Genomic DNA, 17397 nt, shown 5'->3' on the forward strand with positions numbered 1-17397 from the left:
GGGTCCTTGCGCATGATAACACGTGTGCCCTACTGGGTGTGCCACCACTGAACTCCCTCACCAGGTATATATAATATTCTAAACCCCTTGTGTTATTTTTAAAAATGTTCACCTTTATGAGGAATAGATTCCAATAAAAGAGTCATTTACTTTGTTTATACATTAGAAGCAATTCCTCATCCACTTATTTTTTTTTCAACTTCAGTACGTAACTGAACACGTTAACTTACAGGATTATTATTGTCACAGTTTCACATTCTCTCACTCTTCACCAAACTTTTAAATTTTGATTATGACTGTAATAATTCATTAATATTTTTTGACTCTACTTACTTTTGTATCACCTGGGGGGCATTTGGTGGTATACAGTCCAGTTTTTGATAAGTGGGTACAATTTCTCATCTCCCTGTGATGGATGCTACAAACATTCCCGCCCCCCCCGGCCAACTTTGCTCTTTTCTACTTATTCGATTTCTCTTGCAAGCTCTACCGTATATTCAATTACTTCCTCCATTGGTTTTTAATCTTTGAGAGTCATTCAGAAAGATTACGTGGTGCAAAGTGCAAGGACCAGCATAAGGGTCTGGGTTCAAGCCCCCGGCTCCCCACCTTCAGGAAGGTCGCTTCACAAGCGGTGAAGCAGGTCTGCAAGTGTCTATCTTTCTCTCCCCCTCTCTGTCTTCCCCTCCTCTCTCCATTTCTCTCTGTCCTATCAAACAACGACATCAATAACAACAACTACAACAATAAAAGAAACAAGAGCAACAAAAGGGAATAAATAAGTAAATACTTTTTTAAAAATTATAATTAACTTCTTCTAAACTACTGTTAATGTTGAAATTTTGGCCTTGTCTCATGAATCATGTTTTTCATAGCATCTAGATTGGTGAGTCCATCCCAAAAGTTTTTCAGTTGACTGCCAGATCCATCAAAAGAATCACTTAACCCACTTACTGTCTGACTCCCTTTATTTTTTTTAACCAGAACCTCATCTAGAAAGAAAGGAAGGAAGGAAGGAAGGAAGGAAGGAAGGAAGGAAGGAAGGAAGGAAGGAAGGAAGGAAGGAAGAAAGAGAAATATGCTAAGATTTTAGGTTTTATCACTGGAGCATGCAATAGAAAATAAAAACACACACATTCTAATGTGTCAGCTATTGTACTATCTACTATTATAAAACAGAAGTACTGGATTCAAGGAACACCTTGTACATGTAGCACATGTAGGCCGTTATTTTAAATAATGTTCATGCACTGTGGCTGAACACTGGCATTTCAACTCTTCTGGAGTTACTTTTGCTGTGCCTAACTGGGCTGGGCAAAGATCTACTTGTGTCTCTGCCTTCTAATGGATTTTTACTGCTAAACACAGTAAGAAGTAGATGGAAAAATCCAATTCCTCTTTAGAATTAATACTAAACATTGTACGGAACAAAAAAGTACATTTAGGCGATACTAATATATCTTGGGCACACAAAAAAGTAAATAGAACTCATCTGCATTTCAGAGATTCAGCACAATTCAGCAGCTATTTCACTATGTATGTTGAGATTCAGAGCTGTGTAAGAGACATAATTCATGACAGAAAAAGAGCTGAAAGACGGAGATGAGGAGAAAGAGGAGACGGCTGATGTTTGAGGATATAGTCTGCCCTCTTGATTTAAAATCAAATATCAAATCAGCCATCGATAACTATGTTTGTCTGAGCTTTGGGGTGGCAAATCATCTTGGAATCACAAGAAGTGGGAGTAACTGATCCATTGGGTTCTTGAGGCCTTCAGAAACTGCACATTTTCTCTTCTCACTGATTTGAATGTTTCCTCCTGACTTGTGGCAAAGTTTCTTCTCAACATTCAAGTATCACCACGTTAGCAGCGTCACCTCCTCCAGTCATCTGTCTAAAGTAATTGCTGTCTCACCTTTTGTTTATCACCTTTCATCTCTCCCAGTCACTAATCTGTCATGCATCTATCCCAGTCTCAGCTTCTTCAGAGTACCTGACTACCTGAACTTATTTTGTTTACTGTCTACTCCTCACTCTATAAAAATAATGTCTGTGAATACGTGGCTATCTTCTGTATCTCATTAACTCCTCTATTTCCAATACTTAGAATTCCTGGCATATAGGAGGACTTTAATACTAGTATCTGAAAAAAGTCTCTAGTTTAATTCAAACCTATGTATCTCTCTACCAAATAGAGAACATACAGGTGCATCAAATGCAAAACACCTCAAACAATGATCCTTTTCTCTCTACCTTTATAGCTGTACTGCATCAGTGTTGTGTTCCTTAGTTCAGGGCATTCCCATCTAATACATCATGGCAGAGAAAAGTAATACTCTCCTGCTCTCTTTCCACTGCTCTTTTAATCCAATGAATCACCAAATTCTATCTATTCACCTCTTTAAGTCTCTCAAATGAAATTATTTCTCTTTTATCACCTAGGCCATTACACAACTAGAAGCTATCACTAATACTTCCTAGAACACTTTAACAGCCTCCTGACCTTTCTGCCTCCACTATGGTCCTTTTTAATCTCTCTACTGAAGGCATAATGATCATTGGAAAATGAGAATCTGACTATTACCATTTTAATGAAAATTTATCAACTGCTTCCCCTGCTCTTAAGATGTCAATAGTCCTTACCAAGGGGGGTGGCCAGTGGTACACCCAGTTAAGCACACACACAGTATTAAGTGCAAAGATCCATGCAAGGATCCAGGTTCAAGACCCAGGCTCCCCACCCACAGGGGAGACACTCTGTATCTCTCCATCTCTTTCGATTCTCTTTGTCCTATTAAAAAAATGGGCAAAAATGGCACCAGAAGCAGTGGATTTATAGTGCTGGCACCAAGCCCCAGAGATAACCCTGGAGGAAAGAAAGGAAGGCAAGGAGAGAGGTGATGAGGAGGGATGCAAGCATGAAGTAAGGAAGAGTGGGTGGGTTTTTACCAAGAAACAAAGTCTTTCTTTACCTCTTAAATATCTTTGAGGTCTCTTGCCTCCAGATCTTTGTACAAACTGCTTCCTCTGTGAACATCCCCCCCCCTTTGTTTTTCTTGGCTAACTACTATTAATCCTTAAGGTCCAGAAAGTATTCTCTGCTTGACTTCTATCCACCCATCCCACCGAATGCAGCACTTCCTGATCATTTTACTGGTAACTATGTTATGGCAGCTCCCCCCCCCCTTTAAAAATTAAAAATCTCTGATCAAGAGGAGAAATGTTACAGGCAGACAAATGGTTTAAGACTAGAAGACAGAGCAACAACAAAATTTCTTTTCTGAATATCATATGTGCATTCATAGGAAATATCCCAAAGACATGTTACTCATTTGCTGCTATTCCTCTAATTGTCTTTAAATGTGAGGAAGTAGGGCACAGAAAACAGAACCAAAAAGGGGGAAAGCTTGTTGTAGAGTAGTCATATAAGGGCATGAGAAGAAAGATCAGCATGAAACAGCAATAGAGTCCTAGAGAAAGCAACCAATGTCTGCTGTCCTAAACCTGCTTGTACAGTTTGCACTCTCTGACCTTTTAGAAAGTCACTGTAAGCAAGTGGAAATCTCCACTTATTTATTTATTTTAACCTGGGACTCTTCAATCTCAGGAAGGAAACTCTTTTTGGGACTGGGGAGATAGCACAATGGCTATGTAAAAAGACTTTTATGCCTGAGGCATAAAAGGTCCCAGATTCAATCCCCAGCACTACCAGAAACCAGAGCTGAGCAGTGCTCTGGTTAAATAAATATATAGTAAGAAAAAAAAAAGGCTTTTTTGAATAACAATTATGCTATCCCCCAGACCACCTCCAACTTTCAAACACAACTATGGGGACCCCTTTTGTAAATAGAGGGATTATTTACCTATTAAAACATATTTTTGTAGTCTTGTTATACTAACATGAATCACATCAGAAAATGCATGCCCAAACATGCTAAGATATACTTAATATATGAAGCAGAGGTTTTCAGTACAAATACTAAAAGGAATTATGTGCATTTAGCCCGCTGCACTAGCGCCCGACCCCCAAAAAGGCATTATGAAAGTGAGACTGCATGCCACTGTAGTTTGAGTTAATAAAAATCCAACATCCAACAAATACACGAAAATAATTAGTGTCTCATGATACGAACCATACCACCGAATCTGCTAAAAGGCACAAGAGAACTAATCGTCTAGGGGAAAAAAAAAAAATGTTGGTAGTCAGGCGGTAGTGCAGCAGGTTAAGCACAGGTGGCATCAGCGCAAGGACCGGCGTTAAGGATCCCAGTTCAAGCCCCCCGCTCCCCACCTGCAGGGGAGTCGCTTCACAAGCGGTCAAAGAGGTCTGCAGGTGTCTTTCTCTCCCCCTCTCTGTCTTCCCCTTCTCCATTTCTCTCTATCCTATCCAACAACAATGACATCAGTAACAACAATAATAACTACAACAGTAAAACAAGGGCAACAAAAGGGAATAAGTAAATATTAAAAAAAAAATGCTGGCTATGGTTAAGATATGTGATGTTGGGGCAGGCACTGGCACACCTGGTTGTAAACAGTACATGTTACAGTGCACAGGACCCAGGTTCAAGCCCCCCTCCCCCAGTTCCGTCCTGCGGGGGGGGTAAAGTTTCAGTGCTGCAGGTGTCTTTCCTTCTCCCTCCTTATCATGGCCTCCCCTCTTGATTTCTCGTTTCTATTCAATAAATAAAAAGATAATTTGATTTTGGTTATCATTTAGGACAATTCTCAAACAAGAAATGTGCTGCATAATTAACACAGTTTAAATCTTACACACTGTGGCGCAGTGGATAAGGCACAGGACTCTCCAGCAAGAGGTTCTAAGTTCAAACTCTGGCAGCACATGTACCGGAGTAATGACTGGTTCTTTCTCTCTCTCTCTCCTATCATTTCTCTTGAATCAATAAAATAAAATCTTTTTTAAAAAATCTTACACATTTATAGAATTCTTTAATCACATGCGTAGTTCCTTATTCCCCCACCATAGGTTTTAGCACACTACCCCACCACCACCTTGTCGTTGTCCTCCATCAGAGGACAGTGGGTCTTCACCCCCTTCATTCTCCTCGCACCTCCCTCCGTTAGGGTCCTTGGAGTTACTGCAGTAAACTATAAAGTTTCACCCAGTATCTCCCCTCCCTTTTTTTTTTTTTGGTGGTTGTTTCTCAAATCCCATCTATAAGTGAGGTGATCTGGTCTTTATAGAGTTATTTTGTAGACCCTGTCAGGAGCCCAACAGGCAAACAGCTATTATTTATTTGAGGTAGTTGCAAGTGATATCTGCTGTGAATTATGATACACATTTCTCAAAGGAAATGTAAATTTACACCAATGTAAGGTGCAATAATTAAGCTTAAGTAAATCTTTTTTTTTTTTTGCTCAACTACATATTTTAAAACATCAGTTAATCTTGCCTAAAACCAAGTAACATAAAAACATCTATATTAATAACATTACAGATTAACAGAATTAGTGGAAAAATCTAATAAGAACTAATAAAATAAGCAGCAGACTTCAGAAAGGATCATACACATAGAACTTAAAAATGTTTAGTCTTGAATAAGCTAAAGAATCTTGCATATTAACAGGTGAAATACTCAATACTAATAGTTTATAAACTACACTCCCCAACAAGTACAAATGAACAGAAATTTTATGTACATATTTATTATTGTTGTTGTTGTTGTTGTTGTTGTTGTTTTTACCAGAGCACTGCTCTGGTGGTGCGGGGGGACTGAACCTGGAACTATGGAGTCTCAAGCATGAGAGTATGTTTGCAATAATCATTATGCTATGTAACCCGACCCGAACAAATATTTTAGACACATGCACACAAAATGCAATTTTCACTACTTGACAGTTTCAAATGTTGAATATAAATTTTAAATGTATGTGTAAAAAAGTATAAAGTTTTATTATTACTCAGTGATAATTTTTCTCTGTGGAATAGGTTGAAAAATAGAGAAAACTGTTTCTGTTAAATCTTTAATAAGTTATTTCAATAATATATACTTTTAATAATGTCTAGCTAGAACAGTAATCTCCAATATGTATTGATGCAGTAGAAAACTGCTCTTTGTGTTTCTTTTTACTGAAATAACAGATTTTAGATAGCTTTGGGGACACTATCACTCAATCTAAATGTCCGGTAGTGGCATGCCATATCTTGAACTACAGGTCACCTAAATTAAATAAATTTATGGATTAAATTATCTAATTTTAAACAAAATTGATTCTCAAATGAACTACTGGTGTAAAAAATATTCCCATAGTAAAATATTGAACTTTGGCTGGCGAGATAACACTTTTAGTAGTGCAACAGATTCATGTCTAGAGAAGAATTTTTTTTGTTGTTCTGATTTTTAAAACATAAATTCTGAGCGAGCTGAGGCCGACGCAGAGGTCTGTGTGGCTACTGCGGGAGCGACAGATGTAAAGTGGCCCCATCTGGCGACCACGGTGGCAGAAAGCCAGGCGGAAGGGGAGCTGCTGCAGCGACGTTGTCAACCGAGGCAGCCGAAAGGGCTGCGCCCCCAGGGGACTCGCTGGCTCGGAAGCCGGATCCTGAACCGGGCAGCATCGTTCATCAACAGCCAGGCACTGGCCGCTACTGTACAATGAAGAGGATAATTCAGAATCATCTGTAGAGCAACCATCAACTTCAAACCCAACACCACAGATCACGCAGACTGTTCCTTCAGCACTAGTACTTGAAACTGACTCTTCTCCTCTACCTTATAGTAGCATTACTGTACTTGTAGGAAGTACCTACAACTTCAGATTCAGGAGGAAGAACGTCCAAGAGATGACTTCATAGGCATGTACAAACTATTGTATTTACTGTCGAATGTAAAACATTAATTCCCCAATAAAGAAATTAAAAAGAGAGATGAACTCCATGACTCAGACCCACTCAGAGTAGGAGATGATGGAATTTTCATGCTGGCATTTTTCACTGGAAGGTATGGCGCTGTGGATTTGGCCCTTTCGTTGATCAAATGGATCCTTATTGTCAGGTTTTCAGATCATTTTCCTGGATACTTCAATGGTCAGTATTGGCTCTGGTGGATATTTCTTGTACTTGGCCTGCTTCTCTTCTTCAGAGGATTTGTTTATTATCTTAAAGTCAGAAATATGTCTGAAAGTATGGTAGCTGCTCATAGAACAAGATACTTCTTATTATAGAGACTGCATCAACCAGACATTCCTTCCTTAACACCAATGTGAAAATTTCAGATCATCTGTATGTAAATCTATAATTTTAATAGTAAATTAATAATTTTAATAATATTAAATATTAATAAATTAATAATTTAATAATTTTAATCTATAATTTTAACAGAAGACAAACTCATGAAGATAGAGCTTCAAAATCAAATAGCAAGGGTGGCTTATGCTTAAAAGCCATTTCTGTTCATTCTTTTAAATATTTATATTTCACTTGTTTTGCATACTTGCATATATGCCCCGTTAAAAGATTTACATATACTTGAAAGAAACCATGAAGTTATAGTAGTAAGATCCAGTCACATTTGGTTAATCAGTGTTAGATACAACTGAAAGAGTTGAGTGGTAGACAGTCTTCCAGCTTGTAAGTGCCACTGAGTTCTCACCCAACCTTTACTATAATAAAAATGAAATCATGAACCATGTCAAATGCTTTAGTTTCTGGCTCTTAGTTTCACCGAGTAACGACAGATGAAACATCCTACGTTATATACAGTGTTTTGAAACCTGAAGCGCTGATTATTAGAAAGGCCTTGTCAGATTTTTTTAATATGATATTTACATCATTATTAAGCAAAACTCACTGAGTAAATAACCATGCATAAATCACTTTCTGCAGTCTTTTCTTAGAAACTGTATCTGTATATCTTTTCATTAATTTTAAATTAATCTACTTAATATGTAGAGAACATTTGGATGTTTAAGATAGGGTTCTTTTTCAGGACAAATAGAAAGAAAATGTGAGAATATTCCACATGCTATTTGTAGGAAAACTTTCCCCTCCCTTCTCCTCCCTTCCCCTCCATGCCTGTTTTAGGGGTTCCCATATGAAAAGCTGGGTTTTTAGCACTGCTCATTTTAGAGATTCTTGCAGAAAGAGATTGTATTAGATACTGTATTTATTTCACTTAAAACATTTTTGGAAACTATTTTTCTGGACAAGATATTCTCACATTTTAAAAAGCCAATAAAATGTCTTTCAATATTGTAATTCTTTTTCTTTAGCTGTTTAATTTGTTAAACTTTGCAAATCAAATAAAAAACATAAGAAGAAATTCTAAGGTGAGACCATAATTTTAAAAAATGTGAAAATGCATTAAGTTTGGTTAATAGTATATAGTCCTATCATCCTCTAAAAGTTCTATAAGCACAACTGAACTTTTTTTTTTTTTGCCTCCAAGGTTATCACTGGAGCTCAGTGCTTAAACTACAAATCCACTGCTCCTGGTGGCCATTTTTTCCATTGTTGTTATTGCTGTTATTGTTGCTGCTGTTGTCGTTGGATAAGACAGAGAGAAATTGAGAGAGGAGGGGAAGACAGAGAGGGGGAGAGAAAGACACCTGCAGACCTGCTCCACCACTTGTGCAGCGACCCCCCCCACAGGTGGGGGGGGCAGGGGCTTGATCCAGCATCCTTGCTCCAGTCCTTGCACTTCACACTATGTGTGCTTAACCTGGTGTACTACCACCCGACCCCAGTCCAACTGAATTCTATATAGCTGACAACTCAATACTCAAAAGATTCTGTTTTTCACAGGGTCTCTTATGTAAGTTATTTCTACAACTAATATCAGTGATATTGTAAATACATTCTTCTGTAATATTTTTAATCAAATTTCAAATTTCTATAAGACCTCCCCACCAACTTTATTAAAAACAGACTTACAGCGGGAGTCGGGCGGTGGCACAGCAGGTTAAGTGCACGTGGCGCAAAGCGCAAGGACCGGCATAAGGATCCCGGGTTCGAGCCCCGGTTCCCTACCTGCAGGGGAGTCGCTTCACAGGAAGTGAAGCAGGTCTGTAGGTGTCTGTCTTTCTCCCCCCTCTGTCTTCCCCTCCTCTCTCCATTTCTCTCTGTCCTATCCAACAATGACTACATCAATAATAACTACAACAATAAAACAAGGACAACAAAAGGGAATAAATAAATTTTAAAAAAACTTTAAAAAAAACAGACTTACAGTCAAGGAATTTTCTTCATCATCGTATCTTGTACGATTATGAGCTCTTCCTCTACCATCAGAGATGCTGAGTAAGTCTCTTCCAAAAGGGTCAGAAAAGTTTCTCATCATCTGCCTCATACTTTCTCGGTGTGCAAGAAAAGAATCACTGTAGCAAATACATTCAGTTGTGGAAAATTAGGTGTTAGGATTTAAACAGTAAGTAGGTAGCTAAACACTATAAAGATTTATTTTGGGCTAACAATGCTATTAAAGAGAAGAGAGTTGAGAAGAGAACAGAATCATCTTTTTTTTTTTTGCCCTTCTAATTTTTTAAAAAATTAAATCACTTTGAGGAGAATAAAGACTGATAATACTGTTGTCACCTATGTACAATTTCTTATCTCCCATGATATGTGTCAGCACATCACACCCACCACACACCACTGTCCTTCACCGTAGGTTACTGAGTCCTCAACCCCCCTTTAATTTGCCTCCTCCTCTAGTGTCCTTAAATTTGCTGCAACAAATTATAGCTAACTAAAGTTTCACTCTATCTCCCCTCCCCATTTTTTTTCTCAAATCTCATCTGTAAGTGAGATTATCCGGTAGATAGAGTTATCCTATATGAAAACTGTATTGATAATATACACTTTTACTTATTCTTACTATATAAACACAAAGTAACATATCTTAGGTAGCTTAAGACAACACTTAGAGAATCAGGGAAAAAAGGAGGGGACCTGAAAAGCACTGCTACCAGATAGAGGCCACAGTGGGCGGTCAGTAACAAGAAGTCTAGTGAGGACTAAGAATGCTGGAATGCTAGTAATCACTATGTACTATGAAGTACATAGACCACTTACCTCCCTTCTACTGAATAATTCTAACTTTTATATTCTAATCTTCTGATGCCATTTTAAGGAAGTTCAGCAATTAATTCAGTAGTCCTAGGCAGAAAGAGCTTCTCTTTTTCTCCTTTTCACTATTTTTTTTTAATTAGGGGGATTAGTGGTTTACAATACATACATACAGTTGTTGATACATGTGTAAAATTTCTGTTTACTGCAACACACTCTCACCCCCAGCCTAGATCCTCCTCCATGATCATGCATCAGGACGGGAGAAGTCCTCCCTGCCTCAGAGCCCTTTACTTGCGTGCAATACACCAAACCCAGTCTAAGTTCTGCCCAACAAAGTTCTACTTTGTTTTTCCACTTTCTGTTCCTACTTCTCAACTTCTGAAATCATCCCATATTCATTCTTCTCCTTCTGACTTATCTCACTTAACATGACTTCTTCAACCTCTATTCAAGATGAGGTGAGTAACGTGAATTCATCATTCTTAATAACTGAGTATTCCACAACTTAATTGAGATTTTCTTCTGAATTATGCAGCATTTGCATACCTAAACTCTATCCCAGAGGAGTTCATGTTTACTCATGTATCACATTGGGGAAGTTAAAAAAGGAAAGCCTTAGTGCAGTTTATTAGAAAACTACTGGATTGGAAGTCCATTTATGTGTAAAGAACCTTTTTGTTTCAGTTCAGCTTTGTTCAGGTATAGTTTACATATGATTAGATTTATCCTCTTAATTTTCCTTTTTTATCTTTTACTCCTAGGTATTTATATAGAGACTATGAAGGAAGACACCAATAAAAAGTCTGTACCTCGGGAGCTGGGCGGTAGCGCAGCGGGTTATGCGCACGTGGTGCAAAGTGTAGGGGCCAGAGTAAGGACCCCGGTTCAAGCCCCCAGCTCCCTACCTCATGGGGTCGCTTCACAGGCGGTAAAGGAGGTCTGCAGGTGTCTTTCTCTCCCCCTCTCTGTCGTCCCTTCCTCTCTCCATTTCTCTCTGTCCTATCCAACAACAACAGCTATGATAACAATAACAACTATAATAAGCACAACAAGGGCAACAAAAATGGGAAAAATAGCCTCCAGGAGCACTGGATTCATGGTGCAGGCACCGATCCCCAGCAATAATCCTGGAGGCAAAAAAAAAAAAAAGTCTGTACCTCTAGATTCATAGTAGCATCATTCACATAGCTAACACATGAAAAAACCTAAATAGCCATTCACAGGTGAACAGGTCAAGAAGTTGTACATTTATACTCAATAGACTACTACTCAGCTATTACAAAAGATCAAATGCTGCCCTTTTTGATAACCTACGTGGCACTTCAGGTAATCATGCTAAATAATCAAGAGTCTCTAAAAGTAGAAGACAATTTCTGGATAGTAGACTCTCATATATAGACTATAAGTAACCAAAACAAATCAATTTTTAAAAGTCATAACAAAAACAATGACTGGAGAGGTGGCTGAATGGGTAATAAGTTTTCCTTCCATGGGTTCAGAGACTCAACAATGCACATGGCAGAGTGGTACTCTGGTCAGTCAAAATCTGTCTCTCTCACCATAAGTCAATAAATCTTTTTTTCCTAAGTACACATAAGAATTTATCTTTCCAACTGGTCATTTTTCTTGGCAGTAGGAAATACAAGACTTGAAACAAACTATGGACCCCAAACCCACATTCACCTCAGTATCACTGGGACCTTTTTCATTTCTTTATTTTGTTTTTTTTTTTAACCATTTATTGAACCAGCTCTCCTTTTCCCATTTGATGTTTTGGGTTCCCTTGTCACTGTAACCTTTTTCACAGAATAAACTCCAACTGAAGTGAAACATCATTTGCATGCATCTATAATAAGCACTGGTAAGATTCCAGTGCGTTTGCTATATTTCCCTTCTATTAACATTTCATCCCACATCTTTTCTTCCCTAAGTATTTACTTTTCAAAGTCTATCACTTCATATTCCCAATGGGTTTAGAGCAAAAAATTTCAACAAAATGAACAATTTACTTTGAATAAGTGCATTTCTGCTTTCCGAGCACCCTCTTTCCTAGCAATGTTCGAGACAGGCTGTTTCAGTATTTCAGCACATGGTGCTCACCCAGCACCCATTTCAGAAAATAATAACTGTTGTTGTTGTTGTTATGATGCTGATGATGCCACCAGAGTTATCACTGGGGCTATTTGGAGACTTGCATGGAATTTCACTTCTGTAGCTCAGAAGATTTAAAGTTCAGATTTTTGTTCAAAAAGAAATGTTTAGATTGTTCTAGACATATACAAACTTTTATATGAAATGTTTTAGACTATAGGATAGATGTTCAAATCATTTTAACCTCAAGATATATATAGTCTTTATAAGCAATAAATGGGAGAAAAATCAGTATTTTTTATATTTATTTATTCCTTTCTGTTGCCCTTGTTTTTTTTTTATTTTTCAATTTTCTTATTTATTGGATAGAGAGAGCCAGAAATCAAGAGAGAAGGGGGTGATAGAAAGGAAGAGAGACAGAGAGACACCTGCAGCACTGCTTAACCACTCATGAAGCTCTGCCCCTGCAGGTGGGGACCGGGGACTCTAACCTGTAACATTGTAACATGTGCACTCAACCAGGTGCACCACCAACTGGGCCCGCCCTTGTTTATTGTAGTTATTATTGTTGTAATTGATGTTGTCATTGTTGGATAGGACAGAGAGAAATGGAGAGCGGAGGGAAGACAGAGAGGGGGAGAGAAAGACACCTGCAGACCTGCTGCACCGCTTGTGAAGCGACTCCCCTTCAGGTGGGGAGCCGGGAGCTCGAACCAGGATCCTGATGCAGGTCCTTGCGCTTTGCGCCACGTGCGCTTATCCCTCTGTGCTACCGCCCGACTCCCAAAAGTAATATTTTTAAGAGAAAAATCATATCAAAAACTTCAGTTTTTAGTCTTTGACCAAGTTGGAAGAATCATTTACTTAGGTATATATGAAGATACACAATGAAACAAGTCTCACTAAACTAACTCTGAAGCATAAGTATTAAAACATATTAAAATATTTATTAATTGGGTGGGGAGGGAAAAGAGAACCATAGCATCACGTTGGCATACACAATGCTGGAGACTGAACCCAGGATTTCATGCTTGAGAGTCCAACACTACTCCTGTGCTACTTTCTGGGCCACTAAAAAAATACTTATTTTTATAAAAGAGACCAGAGTATTACTCAGTTCTGGCTTATGTTAGTGTCAGGGATTAAGCCTGGGACCTTTGGGATCTCAGGCATGCAAATTCAGTGCCATAAGATGGTGTGGTAATGGGGTGTGTGGGGTGTGTGTGTGTGTGTGTGTGTGTGTGTGTATCTGTGTGTATCTGTGTGTGTGGTTTTTTTTACTGCCACCAGGGTTGTTGCTGGGCACTTCCAGTAGCCATTTTTTTTTCTTTTTCACTGTTTTTATTAGATAGGACAGAGAGACATTGAGAGGGGAAGAGGTGACAGAGGGAGAGAGAGGAAGATAAACATCTGTAGACCTGCTTCATAACTTGTGAAGCATCCCCCAGTAACTGGGAATGGGGTTTGAACCCCACTCTTTGAGTATAGTAAAGTGTGTACTCAACAGGGCGAAAAACCACCATGTCCACCCCCTCAGTTTTTTCTAGTTCCAAATATATAATAAAATACCAAGCTTTAAAATACTACTTCTGAAGCTTCTCTTTAATTTTCTGATGTAACATTTAACATTAAAATCTAACTGCCTTCCAAACTACCGATTTAAAATTTTTTCACAGCTGTTATGAGGGACTAACAATTTGAACTTGATATTTTACCAGTCTCAAATAACTTATAATACATTTGTTATCCAAGAAATATTTTATCTGCCTACTTCTGAATTATTGGAGTTTGTTAATACTGATGTCCTTTATTTGAACTAAAACATTTAGTTCATACTAGAAAGTGTCAACATCACCACCACTTGTTGAATGCAAATAGTTACTTCCATCAACCAACTAAATACCAGAGTAACTAGAAAACAGAGTGAAGGGCAGTAGGTTATATCATTACATAATACTTAGTGAATAGTTTCTATGTGTCTGTCAGCCATTAAACTAGCCACTAGAGCAAAGATCAGATATAAAATGCTAGTGTTTGCTCACTTTGTTAGAGCAGAGTATGCCAGAAGTTCCAAATTTAATCCCAGTCACTACTATGAGCCAGAGCTCTTTGCTTTGGTCTCATCTTCCCCTCTTGTGTATGTCTTTCATTAAAACAATTCCTTTGTTGTTGTTTCCTTCCTTTTATACCAGATTTTTGCTCAGCTCTGGTTTATGGTTGTATTGGTGGATTGAGTTTGGGACCTTTGCTATCAATACCTCCAGCATGAAAGTCTGTTTTGCATAATCATTTTTTTGCATAACCTTTATCTTCAGCCAAAGGTTATTCTTAAAAAAATGTTTGAAGTTTGTAACAGAGATAATATTTACTTAAAATTTTAAGAAGTGGTGGTATGAAACTCTTCTAAGTCAGTGTATAATTTTTTTTAAAAAATAATTTATTTATTTATGAGAAATATAGGAGAGAAAGAACCAGACATCACTCTGGCTCATGTGCTGCCGGGGATTGAACTTGGGACCTCATGCCTGAGAATCTAATACTTTATCCACTGCGCCACCTCACAGACCACAAGTGCATGATTTTATAGAGTTTGCCACCTTTATAAATTCCATGTATCTGGCTAAAGTTAATTAATGAATATTCATTTTACTTGGGGTTAGGGTAAAATGAGTGGGTCAAATCACAAATGATTTGAGAAACAAATTCACATTTTCCTTGACTTTTATGTCCCATATATATGTACATATACATATTTACTTTTATATAATTATAAAGAAACAGTAGCCATGAATCCATTTTATAGTTAGTTGCAATAGTTTTATCCAATATTTTTCTAATATGCCTGCCTACAATTGAAAGCTAAAAAGAGTGACTACACTTTGACAGCAAAGATTGACCCAGAAGTGATGGCCCTTTTCATCCTAAGCACAGGAGAAGGGTGTTCTTTGATGTCTGTCTACTATTTGTGGCCTGTTACTATTTCTGACATGGGCTCTTGGGTTCATTACCTTTGCTCAGAGTCACCCAAGAGTTTAAATTACACTTGTTAGACATTTGAAAGAAGATACTATAATACTTAGGTGTTTTCATTAAAGTTATAGTTCTTTTTGGTATAAGCAAGACAATACAATTAATTTTAAACTTACTCTTCATAGCGATGTCACAATTACGTAAGAACCATTCTAACAGATCAACTATGAATACGCTCAGTCCCTACTCTCAATTCCCCCCCCCCGAAAGGATTAAATCATAGTGCAAAATCTGAAATGTATTAAAATAACAACCATTAATGTCCCAACACATTAACAAAATTTCCCAAGCCTATATATGCTTTAATAATAATGAACACCTTTATCGAGTATATTCTTACTTTTCTACAATATATGAATCAGTCCATTTTTCTACTGTTTACTACCTTTTCAGTCATTTTATGTTATTTCATCTTAAGTGAGTTTAAGTCAATACATTTTTCTTTAAAATCAAAAACTTTGCAATAAACTGTTAATATCCTAGCCTTTAAAAATGATCCCTCTTCAGCCGGACAGCAATTACAGAAGCCAGGCCTCCCACCTTCTGCACCCCACAATGACCCTCCCTGGGTCCATGCTCCCAGAGGGATAAAGAATAGGAAAGCGCAAGGACCAGTAAGGATCCCGGATCCAGCCCCGCCCCCACCCCTTGCTCCCCACCTACAGGGGGGTCACTTAGCAAGTAGGTGAAGCAGGTCTGCAGGTGTCTGTCTTTCTCTCCCCCTCTGTCTTCCCCTCCTCTCTCCACTTCTCTCTGTCCCATCCAACAACAGCAGCTATGACAACAATAACAGCTACAACAAGGGCAACAAAATGGGAAAAAACAGCCTTCAGGAGCAGTGGATTCTAGTGCAGGCACCGAGCCCCAGCAATAACCCTGGAGGCAATAATAATAATAATAAATAAGAAAGCTCTTAAGGGAGGGGAAGGGATATGGAGTTCTGGTGGTGGGGATTGTGTGGAGTTGTACCCCTCTTATCCTATGGTCTTGTCAATATTTCAATTTTATGAATAAAAATTTAAAAAAGATCCTTCAAGCTGCAGAGAATTTAGCTATCAGAATAGATGAGGGTACTAAAATTCATTCAGGGAAGGGGGCACTAAGAACCAAAAAAAAAAAAAAAAAACCGCACAAATCTTCGTTGTTTTAGAGCCCTCCCCTCCAAGCAGACCGCTATTATTGTTTCTATAGAGTCGCCCAGGAGACACTGCAATCAAAGCCAGATCGTAGGGAGACCGGCTGGTGTCTGGACGCCTCCTTCCTCGGGCATCGAGCACTTGACTCGGACAGGCTCGCGAGTCGGCGGGAGGCGTCAGGTGCCGCGGCCGCCGACACCCGATGAGCCGCGCCCCGCGCACAGCCCGGGAGCCGACAGCGCACCCGGCAACTCCGCCGCCCGGAGACCGCCCGGCCGCGAGTCCAGCGCCGCGGTTACCGCAGTCCCCCGCCCGCCCGGGGGTCGCGCCCCAAATCCCGCGAGCGCACCGCAGCCCGCAGCCCGGGGGAACCGCGGGATCCTCGGGCGCCCTTTCTCCCCGCAGCCGCCAAGCCCTCCGCGCCGCGCGCTCCCCGATGCTCCCCTCTGCAGGGACCCAAATCTTCTCTCCTCCCTGAGGCCTCCCGCTCCGCCCCAGGTCCCCAAACCCTCCCCTCCCGCCTTAAATCCTCTCCCTGCGAACAGCCCAAGCCCTCTCAGCCCCACGCCCCGCGCCCCTCACCCCGACATCCTCCTCTCCACCCACCCACCTGCGCCCCCAAGCCCCTCCCCTCACTCCGCCTCCAGTGAACCGGCCCCCGCGACCTCCGCGTCTTTCCCTCAAGCCGCCCCCGCCCCCACCCCACCCCCGCGCAACACTGACGAGAAGAAGGGGTCGTCCTCGAAGCTGCTGCTCAGCATCCCGAACATCGCGGCGGCGGTGGTAGCTGCAGCGGGGACAACGGCCGAGGGGACGCGGACTGCAGAGGGAGGCGGCGGCGCCCGCGCGTTTAGTGCTCGCACTCCTGCGGGAGGCGGGGCGCGGCCAGGCGCGCACTCCCATTGGACGCTTCCTCTAACGTCATTATGGGGGGCGGGCACAACTCGCGGCTGCCATGGCGACCGAGACAAACATTGGCCCGCGCTAGCGGGCAGAGCCCCAGAGCTGTTAGAGGGTCGCGAGGGGAGTTGGGCCTGACACCCGGGCAAGAGCAGCAGTCAGTCAAACTCGGTCTGAACCCCGATGGCACCCAGAGTCCGCGTGGGACTC

At 40.2% G+C, this 17397-nt stretch overlaps 1 protein-coding gene and 1 pseudogene across 6 annotated transcripts in view; one reads left to right on the plus strand and one right to left on the minus strand.

Annotated features, from left to right (window-relative positions):
- MLF1 (myeloid leukemia factor 1) overlaps positions 1-17156 on the minus strand; it is a 30354-nt gene extending 13198 nt beyond the window's left edge. For 2 of the 6 annotated variants that reach the window (XR_009551555.1, XM_060197592.1), the window contains exons 1-3: positions 17011-17156; positions 9189-9336; positions 4134-4175 (exon numbers count right to left, since the gene is read on the minus strand). Coding sequence is in view for 4 of the 6 variants with exons in the window: in XM_060197592.1 (XP_060053575.1) it covers positions 4134-4175; positions 9189-9336; positions 17011-17057 (237 nt within the window). In the remaining 2 variants the exon portion in view is untranslated. Of the gene's footprint in view, positions 1-4133; positions 4176-9188; positions 9337-16636; positions 16753-17010 lie in introns of those variants that run through there. The other 4 variants (XM_007521059.3, XM_060197595.1, XM_060197593.1 and 1 more) reach the window with 3 other exon arrangements.
- Positions 5293-7207, plus strand: LOC132540176 (NEDD4 family-interacting protein 2-like; annotated as a pseudogene).
- Positions 17157-17397: the final 241 nt, after the last annotated feature.

Source organism: Erinaceus europaeus, chromosome 9 (assembly GCF_950295315.1).
Source record: "Erinaceus europaeus chromosome 9, mEriEur2.1, whole genome shotgun sequence".
Classification (NCBI taxonomy): Eukaryota; Metazoa; Chordata; class Mammalia; order Eulipotyphla; family Erinaceidae; genus Erinaceus; species Erinaceus europaeus.